The sequence below is a fragment of the Rhinolophus hipposideros genome (assembly GCF_964194185.1).
Source record: "Rhinolophus hipposideros genome assembly, chromosome: 5".
Taxonomy (NCBI): domain Eukaryota; kingdom Metazoa; phylum Chordata; class Mammalia; order Chiroptera; family Rhinolophidae; genus Rhinolophus; species Rhinolophus hipposideros.
Window position 1 is genome coordinate 7,060,614 of NC_138051.1, and position 17,125 is coordinate 7,077,738.

Below are 17,125 nucleotides of genomic sequence, written 5' to 3' on the forward strand. Positions count from 1 at the left end.
TTTAAAATTTTTGAACCATTGTTTCAGTATATCACCATAAAAGTCCTAACAGTATATTCAGCAATTTTAAAATCGTTTAAATTTCAAATCACCAAATTTATTCTGATAGTGAAGACCTTTGTTTCAGGATATTACTATTCATTACTAATTCTTTTGGCGCTGGAAACTTAAAAACACAGTCCCCATAGTTTTTACATTTAGAAGCTACATTTACTTTGAAGCATCATGTTTTGTTATTATGGATATAATCACTCAACATCATTCCCTTACTTTTAATTTACGGCTTAGCAATAGCCCAGAAATGAATCTGAATGACAGGAAGCTGTCAGAGGTGCAAAGAGTGTTTCAAATGTAGGAGTAACATTAATATTACAAAGAGCCTGGAATGGAAGACATTACTTTAAATGAAAATTAGGTTTTTCAGGAAAGATGCTGATAAAAAAAAAATAACATAATGAAGAAAAAATTCCTCAAGAAAATTTGATGTGAATGTAGTGATAAATGAATTAGTAGTTAAGGATGAAGTGGCAATTGGAGATGTGGTTTGAGGATGGAAAATTTGGGAAGAATGTTAGAAGATGCCTAATGTTAGAAGAGCAAAATTTAATTTCAAGAATAACCTAATATTTTGAAGTTAAAGATGCCATCAAGGCATAAGTCCAAAAGCTACTGGATTGCTTGAAAAAATTTATAATTTGGACCTTGAAATTGGTAGTGAAAGAGACACCCCTAGGTTGTTGGTCCAGTTATGAGAACCATAGAGCTAAATAAGATGGGCAGAAAGTTATAAATGGAAATAGAATACAAGGTGTCCCCTCATTAACTCATTCATTTAGCAAATAATTGTTTCCATAAATAAAGATGAGCTTTTTGAGATCTTTTTAGAAACACAGTTAATGGCCAGAAAGATAGGCTGCATTTAGGGGTTAGCAAGGTGAAGTGAAGTGAGATGAAGCAAGGCAGTCAATTAAGAGCAGGTAAGACGCCAGAGCCAGCAATAAGTATTGGAGTAAGACAAGATCTAGAACCAGGAGGGAATCAGCATCTGGAAATGAAAAGGAGATCTGAAAGACAGGGCAATGGAGGAGCAGCCCTGAGACGGTATCCTGGGCTTCTGCTTTGGGTAAAAACGGGTGCTCCCTGACATGGTGTTTAATCAGCTGAAGTGTGGCTGACCTCACAGCAGAAATCCGGGTGGGAGGTAGATCACACGAGATGGCCGTGGGTAAGATTTCTCTGCCATGAGAAAAGCAGCCCTTGATTTGTTGGGAAACCACAGGAAGTGCCCGGGACTGCACAGGCTGGAGTACCCACTAGCTTAAATCAGTAGGCCTCACACCATCTGCTCTGAACCTCTACTTCCCAGGACAGTTGTGTGCTTGCTGGCAGGCAGTGTCTGTGGAAGGACAAGATAAGACAGTTTGCACTAAGGGGTTAATAACTGATAATGGTCTTAATACTCAGTCCTCCTTTGAAAGACATTGTTAATAAGGATAGCCTTTCCTCAAGGAATGACTTTTAGGTAAGAGCTCGTATTTGGGACATGGGAGCTTTTCTACAACTCCATTGTCTTTCCCAAAGAGCTTTTTATGTCACATAGTAAGAAGTTTGACCAGGTAGAAGGCATGGACCCTTCTTAGAGAATCCAGTGAAAACTAAGGGCCCCCTACTCAGAGAAACCCACACGAGTCTATCCCCACTCATAATTTCATGTAATTTCAGAGGGTTCAAGAACTCTGAAGGCCATTCTCATTTCCAATAGGTGTGGTCTGTTTTCATGTGTGTGGTATGACATGTTTGGAAATGCCTTTAAGATGAAACTTGTCCAGATTTTGAAGTTACAAAGGTATCTTGAAGTATGTGAAAACCAATCACTGGGTATGTTCACTGACATGAAGGTTCTAATAGAAAAGGGTGCAATTTTATACATCCCTCACATGCTTTAAAGAACTTCCAGAATTCATCTTTATGCCTCAAAGCCATTCCAGATGTAAATCTAAGTCCTAAATGATAGGGTATTTTTAAACTTTTTATTAAACAAGTTCATAACAGAAGAATTAAGAAATAGAAGTAATCATAAAGAAAAAAGTTTTAATGACCTGCAATTCTACCACGAGAGGTAATGTTAACATTTTGATATCTATCCTTCCAGACTTTTCTCTGCATACATTTTTTCCTATAAAAATCTTTGGGAATCATACAATACACACTAAACTTGCTTTTTTCTTTACTATATCCCCTCATTAAATATCTGAGTGCCTACTATGTCCTAGGGACTGGGGAATCCAGTAGTAAACCAGAAAGGCAAGGTCCACACTTTCATGATGCTTACATTCAAATGGGGCAAGCCATTACCCTGTAAAAAGAAAATACCAAATATAAACCGTGGTGAAAATAAAAACGATGTGGGCAATTTTCGGTGGGGTGCTGGAGGTGGGAGAAGCATATCACGGAGTCACTAAGGTGACATTTAAGTTCTTGACATTCAAGGACCTGCGTACAGGCTGCACAGTAGCAATGAGTGTTCTGCCAGAGGCTGAAGTATCCAGCTTTGAATGCTGCCAAGAGATCCTGAGGACAGAAGTTGGGAGAGAGGAGTTGGGAGTTCTATTTTTCGGTCATTTCAAGCCTCATGTGCTTAGCATGAAATCATTCAAATGGAGACATTAAATGGGCAACTGGATACAGGGGACTGGAGTTTAGAACCTGGTATGTCTGGTATCTGTGAGTGTAAATTTATTTGTGAAGGAGAGTTAAAGAAGAGATGGGGTCGCAGCCTTGAGGCATTTCCACTTAGAAACTGAACAGAGGCAAACACTGAAAAAGCAGACCTATGTAGTGTCAAGTGTCTGACGAGAAGAGAAGCGTGGAAAGTGTCTCGTCACTGAGGGAATGCCAAAGCCAATTGTGTTCAATGTTGGCTAGTTTCAACGAATGAGAACAGAAAAATCATCACTGGATTTAACAACTACTACCAACTACCCTAGTCAATAAATATTCTTCTATAACATCACTTTGAATGGCTGCATAGAATCGCATTGTACAGCTGTACCAAAATCTGCTCAACCAGTTCCACCATGAAATTCTTCCCAAACCTTTAGAATCATAAAGTTGCCTTGCGCATACTCTTAGGAGTTGGAATTGCTGGATCAAGCATATACATCCTAAAGGCTTTTAATACAGTTACCAACGACTCTGTAGAAAGATTTTGCGAAATTCAACTACCACTTCAAGGAAAAGTCTTTGCCATTTTGATAGGTGATATGTGGTATCTTATATTTGCATTTTACTTAAGGGAGTCTTACATGTTTGTTGATCGTTAGTTATTTATTAATAGCCTGCCCATATCTCTTGCCCCAAAGGAGAGTTGTTACAGAGCAAACTGTATGGTAAAATATCCAGAGGACTGAAATTTTAGTTTAATGAAGTGAAAAAGGCAGATAAACGCAGGCATAAATCAGTGAATACAGTGTGTAACCCTGGTAAGGTAACTTCTCAGGTCCCATCTTCTTGTCCGTGAAATGGGGAACATACCTTGAAATGTTCTTAACGATGAATAACATACTTAATGCTGGAAATTACGACATTATGATAGTTATCCCAGTGCAGAAATAACTGCACCATGGCACAGGAATCTAAAACTCACGAACCGTAGGGTAGGTAGTTGGTTTTAATAAACTGAGATGCATTTCTGGCATTTCCACCCTCCCACTGCAATTCCTGCCCCTCCTCCCGGGTGTTGGTGGTGTCACCATGGCAACGAGAACGCGCTGCGCTGGGCACAGTTCTCAGGCCGTTACCGACGTCCGCATCCTCACTCTGCTCTCCGCGGACCAGCGAGTGACTCCACTGCGCGTCCCACCTACCCGGTCTCGGGTTTATCTCCCTTGGACTGAAGGATACGGGCCGAGGGGCAGCATGAGCAAGGAGGCAGCCTCTTCGCCGCTGGAGGACTTGGACCTGAGCGGAGAGGAGATTCAGCGGCTCACCTCCGCCTTTCAGGACCCGCAGTTCCGGCGAATGTTCTCTGAGTACGCCGCGGAGCTAACCGACCCCGAGAACCGGCGGCGCTACGAGGCGGAGATCACGGCGCTGGAGCGCGAGCGCGGGGTGGAGGTGCGGTTCGTGCACCCGGCGCCGGGCCACGTGCTGCGCACCAGCCTGGACGGGGCGCGGCGCTGCTTCGTGAACGTGTGCAGCAACGCACTGGTGGGCGCCCCCAGCGGCCGGCCCGGCTCCGGGAGCGGCGCGGCCGGCAGCCGGTGGTCCCTGCCCCACAGCCTGGCGCCCGGCCGCGAGTACGCGGGGGGCCGCGGCGTGCGCTACACGGTCTACGACGTGGTCTTCCACCCAGACGCGCTCGCCCTGGCCCGGCGCCACGACGGCTTCCGCCAGATGCTGGACGCTACGGCTCTGGAGGCCGTGGAGAAGCAGTTCGGCGTGAAGCTGGACCACAGAAACGCCAAGACGCTGAAGATCAAGTATAAGGGGACCCCGGAGGCCGCCGTGCTGCGCACGCCTCTGCCCGGAGGCGCCCCGGCCCGGCCCGAGGGGGCGCTGCAGAGCCCCCTCCCCGACTTCCCCGACCCCGACCGCCGCCAGGGGGTCTCCGGGAGCCCCGCCGTGCAGGAGCCCCGCGCGCCCCCCGCCCCCCCCGCGCCCCCCGCCCCCCCCGCGCCCCCCGCCCCCCCCGCGCCCCCCGCCCCCACCGCGCCCCGCTACCGCGTGGTGCAGCGCCACCACGTGGACCTCCAGGATTACCGCTGCTCCCGGGACTCGGCCCCCGGCCCCGTGCCCCACGAGCTCGTGGTCACCATCGAGCTGCCGCTGCTGCGCTCGGCCGAGCGCGCGGCGCTGGAGGTGGCGGGGAAGCTGCTGTGCCTCGACTCGAGGAAGCCCGACTACCGGCTGCGGCTCTCGCTCCCCTACGCGGTGGACGACAGCCGCGGCAAGGCGCAGTTCAACAAGGCCCGGCGACAGCTGGTGGTCACGCTGCCCGTGGCGCCCGCCGCGGCGCCGGAAGCGTCCGCCGACTTGTCCGGAACTGACGGCGCGGCCGGCGCTTCCGCTCGCGAGGGGGAGGCGGACCCCACGGCGGGTCGCGCGCGGGGCGCAGGCTCGGGTCCCAGCGGAGCTGGGGCTGCGGTCGCCGGGATCCACACGCCGGCCGCCGCCGGGGAGGAGCTCGTCTCCGGAGTGGAGGCGCGGGACCTCGAAGGGCAAGGTGTGTCGACTGCGGGCTTCGGGGAGAAACCGCCTCCCGGACCCGGGAGCTCGCCCGCGGGCGGTGGCGGAGGCTCCCCTGGTGCATCGTCCGGGGACCGTGGCAGCGGGTCTTCAGCTGGAAGAGGGAGTGCGCGTGGAGACACCGTGGAGACGCGCGTGGCCTGGGAAAGCACGGGCAGGGGGCCTTCTGGTCCTGCCATGGGTGGTCCCGGGACCGACTGCACGGGACCTTTGTGTCCTCCTTTGCAGTGTCACCAGGATGAGAAATGCTTGACGCTGCTAATTCAAGTGCCTCGGATCCAGCAGCAAAGTCTTCAAGGGGATGTGAGCCCCCTCCGGTACAAATTGTGCTTCTCCACCCAAGACTTCGTTTATTATTCCTTCTTTTTGCAATTTGCACCAGAGAATAAATTGAGTACCAAAGAACCAGTGGTTAGTATTTCTTCAAACAATGCAGTAATAGAACTCGCCAAATCTGCAGAGTGCTATGGACATTGGAGAGAGTGGTATTACGGTTTAAACAACGGTTCTTTGGAGGTAATGGTCTTTCTAGAGTCTTAATATTTGAAATATTCCATCCTACTTTTTAAATCTGTTACAGGCATCTTCTCAGCTTGTCCTAAACAAAGCATTTTCCATTGCAGCGTATCTGGAAATGACTTGAAATTGATACACGTGATGAGAGATGTCAGTGAACGTTAAACGCATATTGGTGGGGGGTGGGGGGTAGGGGGGACATACTCATCCCTTCTGATGGATGGGTTTCAAATCTTCAAAATTGTCTTTAATGCAGTTGTTTCCCTGCAGTCCGTTGACTCTGAAGGAGACATGAATGGATTCCCAGGGAACCGTAGACCTCTAACATTGTATGCAAAAGTTGAAGGTGTTTTCTTTTGGGGAGAAGGGCTGTAACTCTACTCATACCCTCAAAGGGGTTTCTTACCCAAATAAGTTCAGGAGGCACTTTGTTATGGCCATATTTTAAGTTGGTAAATACTTTGTCGACCACTGAAAATAATTTACTTCCAGAGAGCAAAAAGTAACTTAGCCGGTGCAACACAGTTGTTACGTAGGAAAACTAACTCAACCAACCGTGAATCTAAATCCCTTGCCCTTTCTACCATAGGATTATACAGTCGCTGATGATGGTGAGGTTGTCCTCCGGTGGGCGTTATATTACACTGAAATTACCTTTTTTTTTTTGCATCCGTTTTAATCATCTTTAGGTGCTTACTAGTATTTGACACAATGGCTAGCATTTAACAGAGTGTACTATAAACATTTGTCAAACTTATTGGTACCAACGTCAGCTACACGTCTTCTGGGCAAATACTCTAGAACTGGGCTAAGCATTACCTAGTTTACATAGGCTATAATTTTGATGAATAATTCAGTATGTCCCGTTGTAGTTGCTACTATACTTTTTAGGTTTTTGAGGTCCTTGAATTTCAGATTCAATACTCCAATACTATTGACAAATTCTGAAAAAAACTTATATACTCATAAATGGATCGTTTTGTAATTCATAATAAGCATGATGATTGGGTACTCATGCTCTTGTGTGAGATGTGCTTCCCTCAGACCTTATTATGACTGGCATGAAAAAAAAGTCATAAATGAACAATTAGTGGTTTTGATTGAGGTTTGTATGTGTTACATGTAATTATTAAAGCTCTTTTACCATAGTCAAAGTTTAATTCCCAGAAACAACACTAGTTGCACAGATTATATATTAAAAATTAAATTTTTCATCTTGGGCTTTAACCTGACAAATTTTCACTTCTTCCCAAACTTCTAGAAGTTTGCTAATAAGTTACATTTATATTTTATGAGGGGTATCTTCTGGGAGAAGGGGCTAATTTTAAACCCACCAAAAGTGGTAAAATAAGTAGCCAGGACTAGGTAAAATACTTTGTGAGACTATAAAATAGGAAATTTACTATTTGTTTTTGTCATTAGAAGGGGGAAATTTAGGAAAGCAGTCAATTTCCTGTAATTGTTTTAATGTGAAAATAACTCGCAATATGGGAAGAAAGCTTTGTGGACAAGCAGTTGAGAGAATACTAAAGAATATATTTTAATCTGATTTTCTAGTATGCTAACATTATTTTATCAAAGAAACTAGACCAAAATGGGATTTTGGCAACTGTGTTTTATATCTTTGAAATCTGAAATAGATTTGTAATTTCATTAATCATCACATTTACTATGGCTGATAGGTAAACCATAATGTTCAATTTTTTTTCTTTACATTTCACTGTCACTGGAACAGGCTCTAAGTATTAAAGTATTTTAAAAATCACCAGAGTAGTAGGTGAGTAGACAGATAACAACATATCATGATTATATCACATGCATTATATGAAAATAATTACAATGTAAGTAACTGATTTGTGGCTTTTAAGGTCAGAATTGTTACTTCACACATCAAGTACAAAATATTTATATAAGCCTTAAATATTCACTAGGAATTTTCCTAAAGCTGAATACTGAATTCAGTATTTTTAGAGTGAAATCAGTCATTAGAATGTGAAGACAGTTTTATGCAAATCATTTATATTTTAATCATAACCATTTTCATTCTAAGTACGTGTTATTTTTTCCTTGGGTTAACTAGAGATTAAACTATTTAATGTATTTTTTGCAATCAATGTGTCTTTTCCAGAGACATGAAACTTAGAAATGCGGTATTTTCTATAATACAGTGTTATTCTGGATCTTCAAATAATAGCAAGGCAAATTACTCCAAAGTAAAATTTTTGTGTTCCCAAAATTCATTTTTATTAGGTAGGTGTTCCCAAGTTCAAATGCTGTTTGATAGAAGAAAACTTGAGACTTGTCTCTTCCTGGTTTCCTCCCCCTATTTGGACCAAATAATGAACTGCTTTTATTTGTAATTATGAAATTTGTTTATATGAAAGTACAGAGGAAAATACTTTTTCATTTTTGTCAACAATGAACTGATTTTATGAATTTTAAATAATTGTTATTTCTTCAACTCTATACTTATATTCACTTGACATGAATAAGAACAAATTGCTGTGTCTGGGATTTTTGTCAAAATGATTTTTGCTTTTCCTAATAGTTTAGAAAGATACCTCATTCTTATAGCTATATGTTAGTGTCTCACTGGATTATCTCATTGCTTAAAAATAGAATATCCTTCTCTTAAATAAAATATTATACTTGACTCTTACCTGGCCAAAAACTAAAAGGCAAACTGGTCACAGAAAATTTGAATAGATCCTGTCATGTGTATTTCGTAGGTGACTCATTAGGAAGTGTTCTAAAATTGAATTACGTTTTACAGCTGGAACTGCATTTATAGCCCTAGAGGTGATGTTTATCGTATAAAATATTAAGAGAAAAAAAGGAAAAGAAAATGTCATTTGTAAGATTATCTAGGAGAGAAAACATACCTCAGGTTTAATAGAGACCTAGAAAAGGAACTACCGTAAGACCTTTTTCTTTTAAGGTCTTTTCCTGTATGTTTATGTACTCTTGCTATTCTTATTTTTTACTGTTTTTCTCTGGCCAAGACAGCAGGAATAATGTTAAAATAAACATTTTAAAAGTGTAATTCTGAACTTTTATGAGCTGTTTTTAGGTACAACTGTATGAAGTATGACCTATAAAGCAGAATATCTTTATTTTTTTATTTTAGGAAAGGTTGTTTGTCAATGAAGAAAATGTTACTGAGTTTCTTGAAGAGGTCCTAAGTTCTCCGTTGGAACAAACAATGCCCCTAACCCCACCGTTAATTGAAGTTCTTCAGGTTACTGATAGCAAGATTCAAATTCAGGCAAAGGTAAGGATTTTGGTGGACTTTATAAAAGTTACTTAGGACAAAGTTAAAGCCTAATAAATATCTTAATTCTTTTTTTTAATTTTTGTTATTTTTTTATTTTTTTGACTTTTAATGACTGAAGCAAAAAAGACCTAAAACCGCAGCTTCTGGAAGAACCATTTGTTCTTGCCGGTCTTATACCTCTCTTCGAACTTGACCTTGGCCTCCCCTCGGACCTTGCGTTTCAGAGCAGGGTCTCTGAAGACATCTTTGTTGACAACAGTTTTGTCCAACGGGATATCCACAGAGTACCTTGTAGGCATGAGGTGATTGGAGTTATAAACTTTCACGAAAGATTTGATCTTTGACCTCTTAGCGATTTTCTTCTTGCCCATGGCAGCTGTCACTTTTCAGGGATAGCGGTTAATTCCAGCCACCAGAGCATGGCTGTAGGGGCGGTCTGAAGTGCCATCATCAATGTTCTTCACGATGACCGCTTTGCGTCCGGAGTAGCGTCCGGCCAGGACCAGCACCACCTTCCCAGTTTTCATAAACTTGCCCATTTCGACAGCAGCCACTGGAGCCTACAGCAGAAAGGCTAAATATCTTAATTCTTGATGTCATAACTTTAAATTAAATGTACATAATGGCTGGGAAGAGCGATGTTAAGAGGAATAAAAACTTTTTTTTGCATGTATTTTACTATGTGCTAAACACTCTGCAATTCATTTGCACGTGTTATCTCATTTAATCCCAAAGTAACTGTCCAATGAGGAATAGAGAGAAACTAACGTTTGGGAAATTAGTCCAGGGACAAAAAGTCTTGACTTTCAAACCATAGGAACTATGTTATTACAATTTGTTCATTCTTTTTAGTTGAATCTTAAGTTTGGTTATTTTTATAGTCTTCAGTATTGGACATAGAAATGATTTAGTAACTAGCAAAATTGGTTTATATGCATTGGGGGGAAAGTGGCTCTGAAAAATCACGAAAATTCAGGAATGCTCTTATGACTGCATAAGGATTTGTAGGCCAGGATTATTTCATCCTGAGGGAGATGAGTCATCGAAAGGATTTAATCAGAGAATTAATGCCAGATTTACACTGTCAGTAATGCAATCACTGGCAACATTTGGAGAATGACTGAGAAGGAAGAAGCCTGTCTGCAGGTTTGCAAGAGTTATTCCCTCAGTTTTTTTTAAAAAAATTTCCAGAGGGTACAAGTTAGTTTTGTTTCAAAGAATTATTAATTTGTTGTTTCTCTTGACCTAGTTGCAAGAATGTAGTAACTCTGAGCAGCTGCATGAAAAGGAAGAAAGAGGCAATGAAGGAAGTCATCTAACTGAAAAAGAAAATATAGAATATCCTCCGACCTCAACAACTGATTCTGATTCATCTATAGCAGTTGAAGCACTAGAAAAAGACAATTGTGGTTCAGTTGCATGCTTGCAACAAGAGTCTCTTGATGTTTCTCAAATGCTATTTGGAAAGTCTCAGCAAGCTGAGTCAAAATTGGAACCTGAATTTATAAAAGAAAAAGGTGTTTACTCAAATGAGGAAAAAGATAATTTGAAAGAACCAGTAATGACTGAAGAGAAAGAATTAGATGGAGATCACCTATCTTCATTAGCAATTCACAATATACCTGGTTTTGACAACATAAAAGAAACCAATATGCAGGATGGTAGTGTGCAGATTATTAAAGATCATGTGACTCATTGTGCATTCAGTTTTCAGAATTCTTTGCTGTATGACTTGGATTAAGTCTATAATTTTAGAATGTAAAGGTTAAGAGCAAAAAATTTGGGGACTTAAGATATTTCTGGTAACTACTATCTTAAAACTAAAGATATTCAACAAAGTGTATTTTGGGCTTAAAATAGGTTCTCTTTATGTTAACTTCTGTCTTAAAACTGAAAGTGTTCAAGAAATTAAAATTTGCAATTTTGATTTTAATGGGGAAACTGAAGGGGCTTTTTGTGTTGTTTTTTTTTGCATTTTGTGTTTTTTTTTAATGAGTTCATAGTTTCCTTAATTATGGTGGTAAGTTTTTTTATTACTCTGATAGACAGATATTTTTTCTAATGAGAGTTAAACATTTAGTTTTAATACAACTTGTATATATTTACTTCTATGTTGTTTTTGGCTTCTTTTGTTTACCATTACTTTAATAAAGTTTCAAAATATTCATTATGTTGTGTCTATCACAAAAATTCTCAAGAATGCAATTAACTAGAAATATGTGTGTGGAGGGTGTAGAATCTCAAAATGTTTAGAAGTCTCATAGGATGTATTTATGCTTGAAACAAATTCTTAGAACTTTACTAACCAATATTAATTCAAATAGTTACAATACAAATACTCTGAAATGTAATATTCTTGCTTCAACTGGACTCTTCATGTCTGTCACAGAAGAAAATATACAGTAAAATACAGGTTATTTAGTACTCGAAAATTTCTTTAAAGAGGTTTTTGGAAGTTACTATTACAGTATTAAAACACCTCTTGCTTTTAGAGTACATTTACGAATTTTAGAACGGGACAATTAAAAATACTGGGAATTGGGGTGGCCGGTTAGCTCAGATGGTCAGAGCAGGGTGCTCTTTAACAAGGTTGCCGGTTCGATCCCCACGTGGGCCACTATGAGCTGCACCCTCCACAGCTAGATTGAAACAACTACTTGACTTGGAGCTGATGGGTCCTGGGAAAACACACTTAAATAAAAGTTTTTAAAAAAACATACTGGGAATTTGCTCCCACAGGAAAATTGTTTTCATTATTACATGAAAACAAAATGTCAGTGTTGTCTAATAAATTTTCTTTAAAATACCTAAAAGTGAGCAGCAGATAATGTATCTGTGGCTAAGTTATTATTTTGTGAAACTATTTATTTCAGGCCAGAAGAAAAATCCTAACAGGTTTTTTTCTCACAAAAATATTTAGGACAGCATGAAAGAAAATGTAGAAAGGAAACTGCTAACCCAGTCCCGGACCCCAAAGGGCCAATTCAGACCTCTGGCCTTACTTAGTCCTGGAAATTATAATATCTAGTAAGTTTAATCCTTTGAACTGTGGAGGACAGAGCAGAGCACCAAAAGTTGGTACAAAGTCTGGAAATTCATCTTGATTTACATTTATAATCCTGACGAAATCTGGAATCGGGCTGGGCTGAGGGGCAGTAGCTCACAAAGCAAGAAAATTATACTGCATGTCAATTATATCTCAATAAAGCTGTTAAATAAAAAAACCTATTAGCCCCTACTTAGACGACCATATGTATTTTTCAACTATAATATGAATCTTAATTTGTGGAATAATTTTGAAACTGTGCACTTACACAATTTTCTTAGATTGAAATGACTAATTGTAATACCTACACAGATATTAGGCTATCAGTAATTTTTGGTTGAATGTTAATTGTATACTGTTAAGGGAAACTTCCACGTTAAATGTGGAGTAAATTTTAAGCCTTTTTCCTGTTACTGTGTTTATCCTTTTAAAAAGTAGGATTTCAGTTAAAGCTGGCACTAGAACACGTTTCACTTTGGCATGACTGAACTTTATACCATTTCTGGCTGTATTTCACTTACACAGCAGCTTTTTATCGTTCATTATCTATGCCTGGCTAATTTTGAAAGCCAATTTCTTCCAAAGAGAATGCATTTTCAAGAGCTGGGTTTTATTTCAAACTCAGTTATATAATGTTACAGATAATAAATATGAAGATGTTATGCTCACTTTAAAAATTCTAGAATGTCTTTACTGAATTTTGGTGTAAAGAGTAAACAACTTATTCTGCAAAAATGATTAGCAATCTTTTTATGCAAAAATGAGTATTTTATTTTGGCAGCACTAAAAGAAGAAAAACAAAACCACTGTATGTCTACATTGAGATGAAAACAGTGTTTAAACTTTCTTATCAATCAAATACATTCCAGAAGAAAGTGTTTTATGAAGGTTCCAAAGCACAGGCAAATCCTAACACAATAATACAGGAATCTGTAATACTGAAAGTGAGTTTTTGACAGGGTGTTTAACAAACATAACTTCTGAATTATAAAACCAGGGAAACAATCCCTTCCTAGTAACCTTGTCAAGAGTGAAACTGGGCTTGTTCCATTAATACTCTAACAATTTCATTGTAATACTTTTTACTGCTATGACAATTTTAAATAAAATTTTGCTGTACTTAAAATAAGTTTTGAAAGTGGAAAAGTGTACAAAGTTGCAGATAAAAAGATTAATAGATGCAATTTAAGCAAAATTTCCCCTCTTCTCTCACGATTATTTAGCAGATACAGATTGAGCTTTAAAACCCAACTCCCAAAATGAAAACTTGTGTTTATCAGACATAAAAGGAAAAGATCACTATATTTGGAACCTTTTACAAGAACTTTTTTTTTTTTTGTATTAAAGCAGAAACCAGTCCTTAAACTCTTATTCATTGTCTATTCTGTTTGGACAAATATCAAAAATAGAAGACTGTCACTTTTGCTTTTGTAATTGTGATTTTTTTTCACTGCAGTCTTCTATAACTTTTACAGAGTTCATGGTCCCTAATATCTCCCCACCCTCCATTTTTCTTAGGTGGGGAAACGGCTGGCATAAACTTCTCACCGATAGTTAGAGTTTCTGGAAACATGTACTGTTTGTTATTATTTAAGAGTGACTCAATTTGGGCACTCTGGGTGGACGGTCTACAGGTTTTCTTGTGGTGCATACCACAGTCTCCAGCATGAAAAATCCTGGGTACTTGGGGAACCAGCACTTTCCAGAATTTTGGAAGACAAGATACGGTCAAATATTGAAGAGTCCAGTCCCAGTTATAATCATCGTAAGTACAGAAAGTGTCTGTGCATTCAATCAGCTTCTGGTACACTTCCCGGGTCAGGGCTAGGCCCATGTTGTGCTCTGTGGATTTCCACGTTTTCACGTCTACCTTGTCGGCGATGCCGTAGAAACTGCGGCTGGCAGTATAGCTCCCCAGGGAGAGCACGTCACATTCGGGACACTCCTGTTGCTTCAATGCCCACATCTTTTTGAAGACGTGGTAAAAGTCGGGGGCTAAGTAATGATCCTCCTCGAGGAACAGGATGAGGCCGCCGTAGTCTCGAAGGACTTTGACCCTTTCCCACACAAAGTGCAGCTTCCACCACCAGTGGTGCTTGGTTTGGGAGAACTTGGCCTCCCTGTAGTGGCCAAAGGAGTCGGGATACTCGGCGTTGATGCAGCCCATCTTCAGAGCTGCGTTCTTCTCCAAATCTCGGGGGCAGTCTCGGGGGTCGCTGCCCGGAAACTCACGGGGGTACAGCTGCATGCTGAAAGGAAAGAACACCTGCAGGACGGGGCAGAAATCCACGGCGGCGATCAGCTGATTGATCTCGGCCGACCAGAAGTCGTGGCTGAAGATGACGAGGACGCCGTCCACGCCCGGGGCCTTGCGGAGCGAGTCCAGCAGCAGCCGCAGGTACTGCGGCCGGTTGTGCACCTGGACCACCAGCACCAGGTCGCGGGGCCCCCAGGAGCCGGCCGCGTCCGCGTTTCTCAGCGTCTGGTCGAAGTTCAGCTGGTACACCAGGGAGCGGTACCTCAGCGTCAGGTTGTCCGCCTCGGGCTGCGCGGCCGCGGCCACCAGCGGCGCGGCCGACTCGTTGGAGCCCCGGCGGAGGCCCCCGGACACGGCGGGGAGGTCCCCGGCCCGGGCGGCCGCGCCCCGCGCGGGCTCGGCGTCCAGCAGCGGCGGCGCCAGGGCCTCGTTCTTCCTCGGTCGCCCATTGCTGCTCCAGAGCACCAAGCCGCAGGCGGCCACCACGAGCGTCAGCAGCAGCACCTTCCGCTTGTAGATGCGGAACCTCATGGTGTCCGGGGCCAGGAGCGCGGCTGCGGAAAGGAACCGGCGGCTTCTGCGGGGAAGGGCGGCGGGCGGCCTGCGGCAGTCGGAACCGGCGCCGCGCCGCCCTCGCTAACTCATCCCCGGCCCCCGGGGGCCTGGGGCCCGAAGGCTCTCAGCTTCCGTGCGCCGCCGGGGCTCCGCACATCCTGGCCTGGCGGCTGCAGCTCGGGCAGCGGCCCCGCCGCTAGGAGCCGCGGCTCAGCGTCGCCTCGGTCCTCTCCATTCAGCGCGGGTCCCGGAAGAAGCCCCGCCGCGGCCGCACCGCACCGCACCCCAGCGTCGTTACCTGCGCCTCCAGCGGCCCCGTGTCCTCTGCGCTTTCATCCTCACGCGGGCCGCACACGGCCGAGACCGAGCGACGCAGCCGCACCCCACTCCAGCGGCGGCCGCTCTGACAACCCGCGACCGGCCCGCCGAGCGCCGCGGCCCCAGGGCCCACACCCCTCCGCACCGCCCCTGGGGCGGTTGGGTGACGCGTCTGCGCGGCGTGCGGAGGGCCCGGCCGTCGCGGCCTGCTGCCTATTGGTCCGTGGCCCTGTCGCTCAAGGCTCAGTTCCTACTTCCGCTCTTCTCCTCCTTTTCCTGTTAGGCGCGAGCGGAGATAGGCGAGGAACGTGTGCGCTGTTTCCCGGTAAGCCAAGGTCCCGACTGTAGGGTCCCCACGGGCGCTCCCAGTGCTCAGAATCTGGGCTTGGACTAGGCCTTTGGAGGGGACAGAGGGGCAGACCCGCTGTCTTGGCTGCGTGGAGTTCCAGAGCTGGCCTCGCGCTTTGGGAAAAGTGGTTCGCGCATGGCGGCTACTGGGCCGGGAGGCACTCGTTAAGGACACGTCAGCCTTCAGGACGGCCGAGGGGGGACGGCGCTGCGGCGGGGAAAAGTGAAACCAGACTCCTGCGGTGCGGAGAGGGAACGGGGGCGGGCCGTGGCCGTAGCCACCCCATCGCGCACGGAACTGGGCGCACAAACCCAGGAGCCAGAACGCGGACGGAAAGGGTGCGAGGAAGAGTCGAAAACACAGTCTAGCCTTGGCCCTCTCTGTCTGCGGAAGGAACGTAAACACCACTACGCTTTTGTTTTGGGGACAGGCATAGTAAATTAAGGCCCGAATGAGCCCACGTGGTGTAGGTAACCCTGTGCTGCTGCTCTCGCTGTTTGTTTTTTTGTCTCATTCCAGAAATGTTCCAGTAACTTAAGCATTTCAGAAAGGCACACGTGTATGTGCATGTATTCGTGGAATATGAGTACTTACATATAATTTTCCTATAACTATAAAGCACGTTTACTTTTCAAAATGTTTAACGCCTGCCGTATTTTTTACTCTTAGCCAGTTTCCATCGTGTGGACATCTCTACCGTAAAGATGGTCAATGTGCCCAAAACCCGAAGGACCTTCTGTAAGAAGTGCGGAAAGCATCAGCCTCACAAAGTGACCCAGTATAAGAAGGGCAAGGATTCCCTGTATGCCCAGGGAAAGAGGCGCTATGATCGGAAGCAGAGTGGCTACGGTGGGCAGACAAAGCCGATTTTCCGAAAGAAGGCTAAAACCACAAAGAAGATCGTGCTGAGGCTTGAATGTGTTGAGCCTAACTGCCGATCCAAGAGGATGCTGGCCATTAAGAGATGCAAGCATTTTGAACTGGGAGGAGATAAGAAGAGAAAGGGCCAAGTGATCCAGTTCTAAGCTTTGAGATTCTTATTTTTGAGAAAAATGTTGAAGGTTTAGAAAAACACCTGTACGAAAATAAATGCAGTGATATTCTTACTCGTATCTTTTGTGTTGTTTGAAATACAGAATTGCATAATGTGGTTCTCAAGGAAATAATAGTAAATTATCTGTAAGTCAATTAGGGTTTATCCTCTTCCTAAATATCTATTTAAATTTAGCTCCACAAGAATTGGAATTTTGTATTTATATATATATAGAAGACAGGAGTCCCACCTCAAATTTTACAACTAGGTTATCCAATAGTGAACTAAATCATACAGCAGGGAAAATACTGATATATTACTTTCTTTCTGGTCATGTTCAAATACGTATGTTGGGTCAAATCATAATTATGATTGAGCTGCTGGGAAAGAATCTACACCTGTGTATATATCAGACTGGCTGGGGCAGAGAATCCAAGTTGGATAAAAAGATTTTTGCAAATGAGTCAGGTAAGGACTGCTAGCCACATATTATCAAGTTTAAAATGCAGTTCCTCAATTATACTAGCTAT

At 43.5% G+C, this 17,125-nt stretch overlaps 2 protein-coding genes and 1 pseudogene across 3 annotated transcripts; 2 read left to right on the forward strand and 1 right to left on the reverse strand.

Annotated features, from left to right (window-relative positions):
• The first annotated feature begins 3,621 nt into the window (after positions 1 to 3,621).
• DNAAF2 (dynein axonemal assembly factor 2) lies at positions 3,622 to 12,833 on the forward strand. Its single transcript, XM_081047468.1, has 3 exons — positions 3,622 to 5,763; positions 8,891 to 9,034; positions 10,287 to 12,833. Exons 1-3 carry the CDS (start codon positions 3,754 to 3,756, stop codon positions 10,776 to 10,778), a joined length of 2,646 nt encoding a protein of 881 aa, XP_080903594.1. The 5' UTR covers positions 3,622 to 3,753; the 3' UTR covers positions 10,779 to 12,833.
• On the reverse strand, positions 9,051 to 9,679 carry LOC308497157 (large ribosomal subunit protein eL27-like; annotated as a pseudogene). The gene has a single exon. The product of its transcript is annotated as a large ribosomal subunit protein eL27-like (transcript).
• Positions 12,681 to 16,674, forward strand: RPL36AL (ribosomal protein L36a like). The gene is made up of 2 exons (XM_081047469.1): positions 12,681 to 15,538; positions 16,232 to 16,674. Exons 1-2 carry the CDS (start codon positions 14,086 to 14,088, stop codon positions 16,585 to 16,587), a joined length of 1,809 nt encoding a protein of 602 aa, XP_080903595.1. The 5' UTR covers positions 12,681 to 14,085; the 3' UTR covers positions 16,588 to 16,674.
• Positions 16,675 to 17,125: the final 451 nt, after the last annotated feature.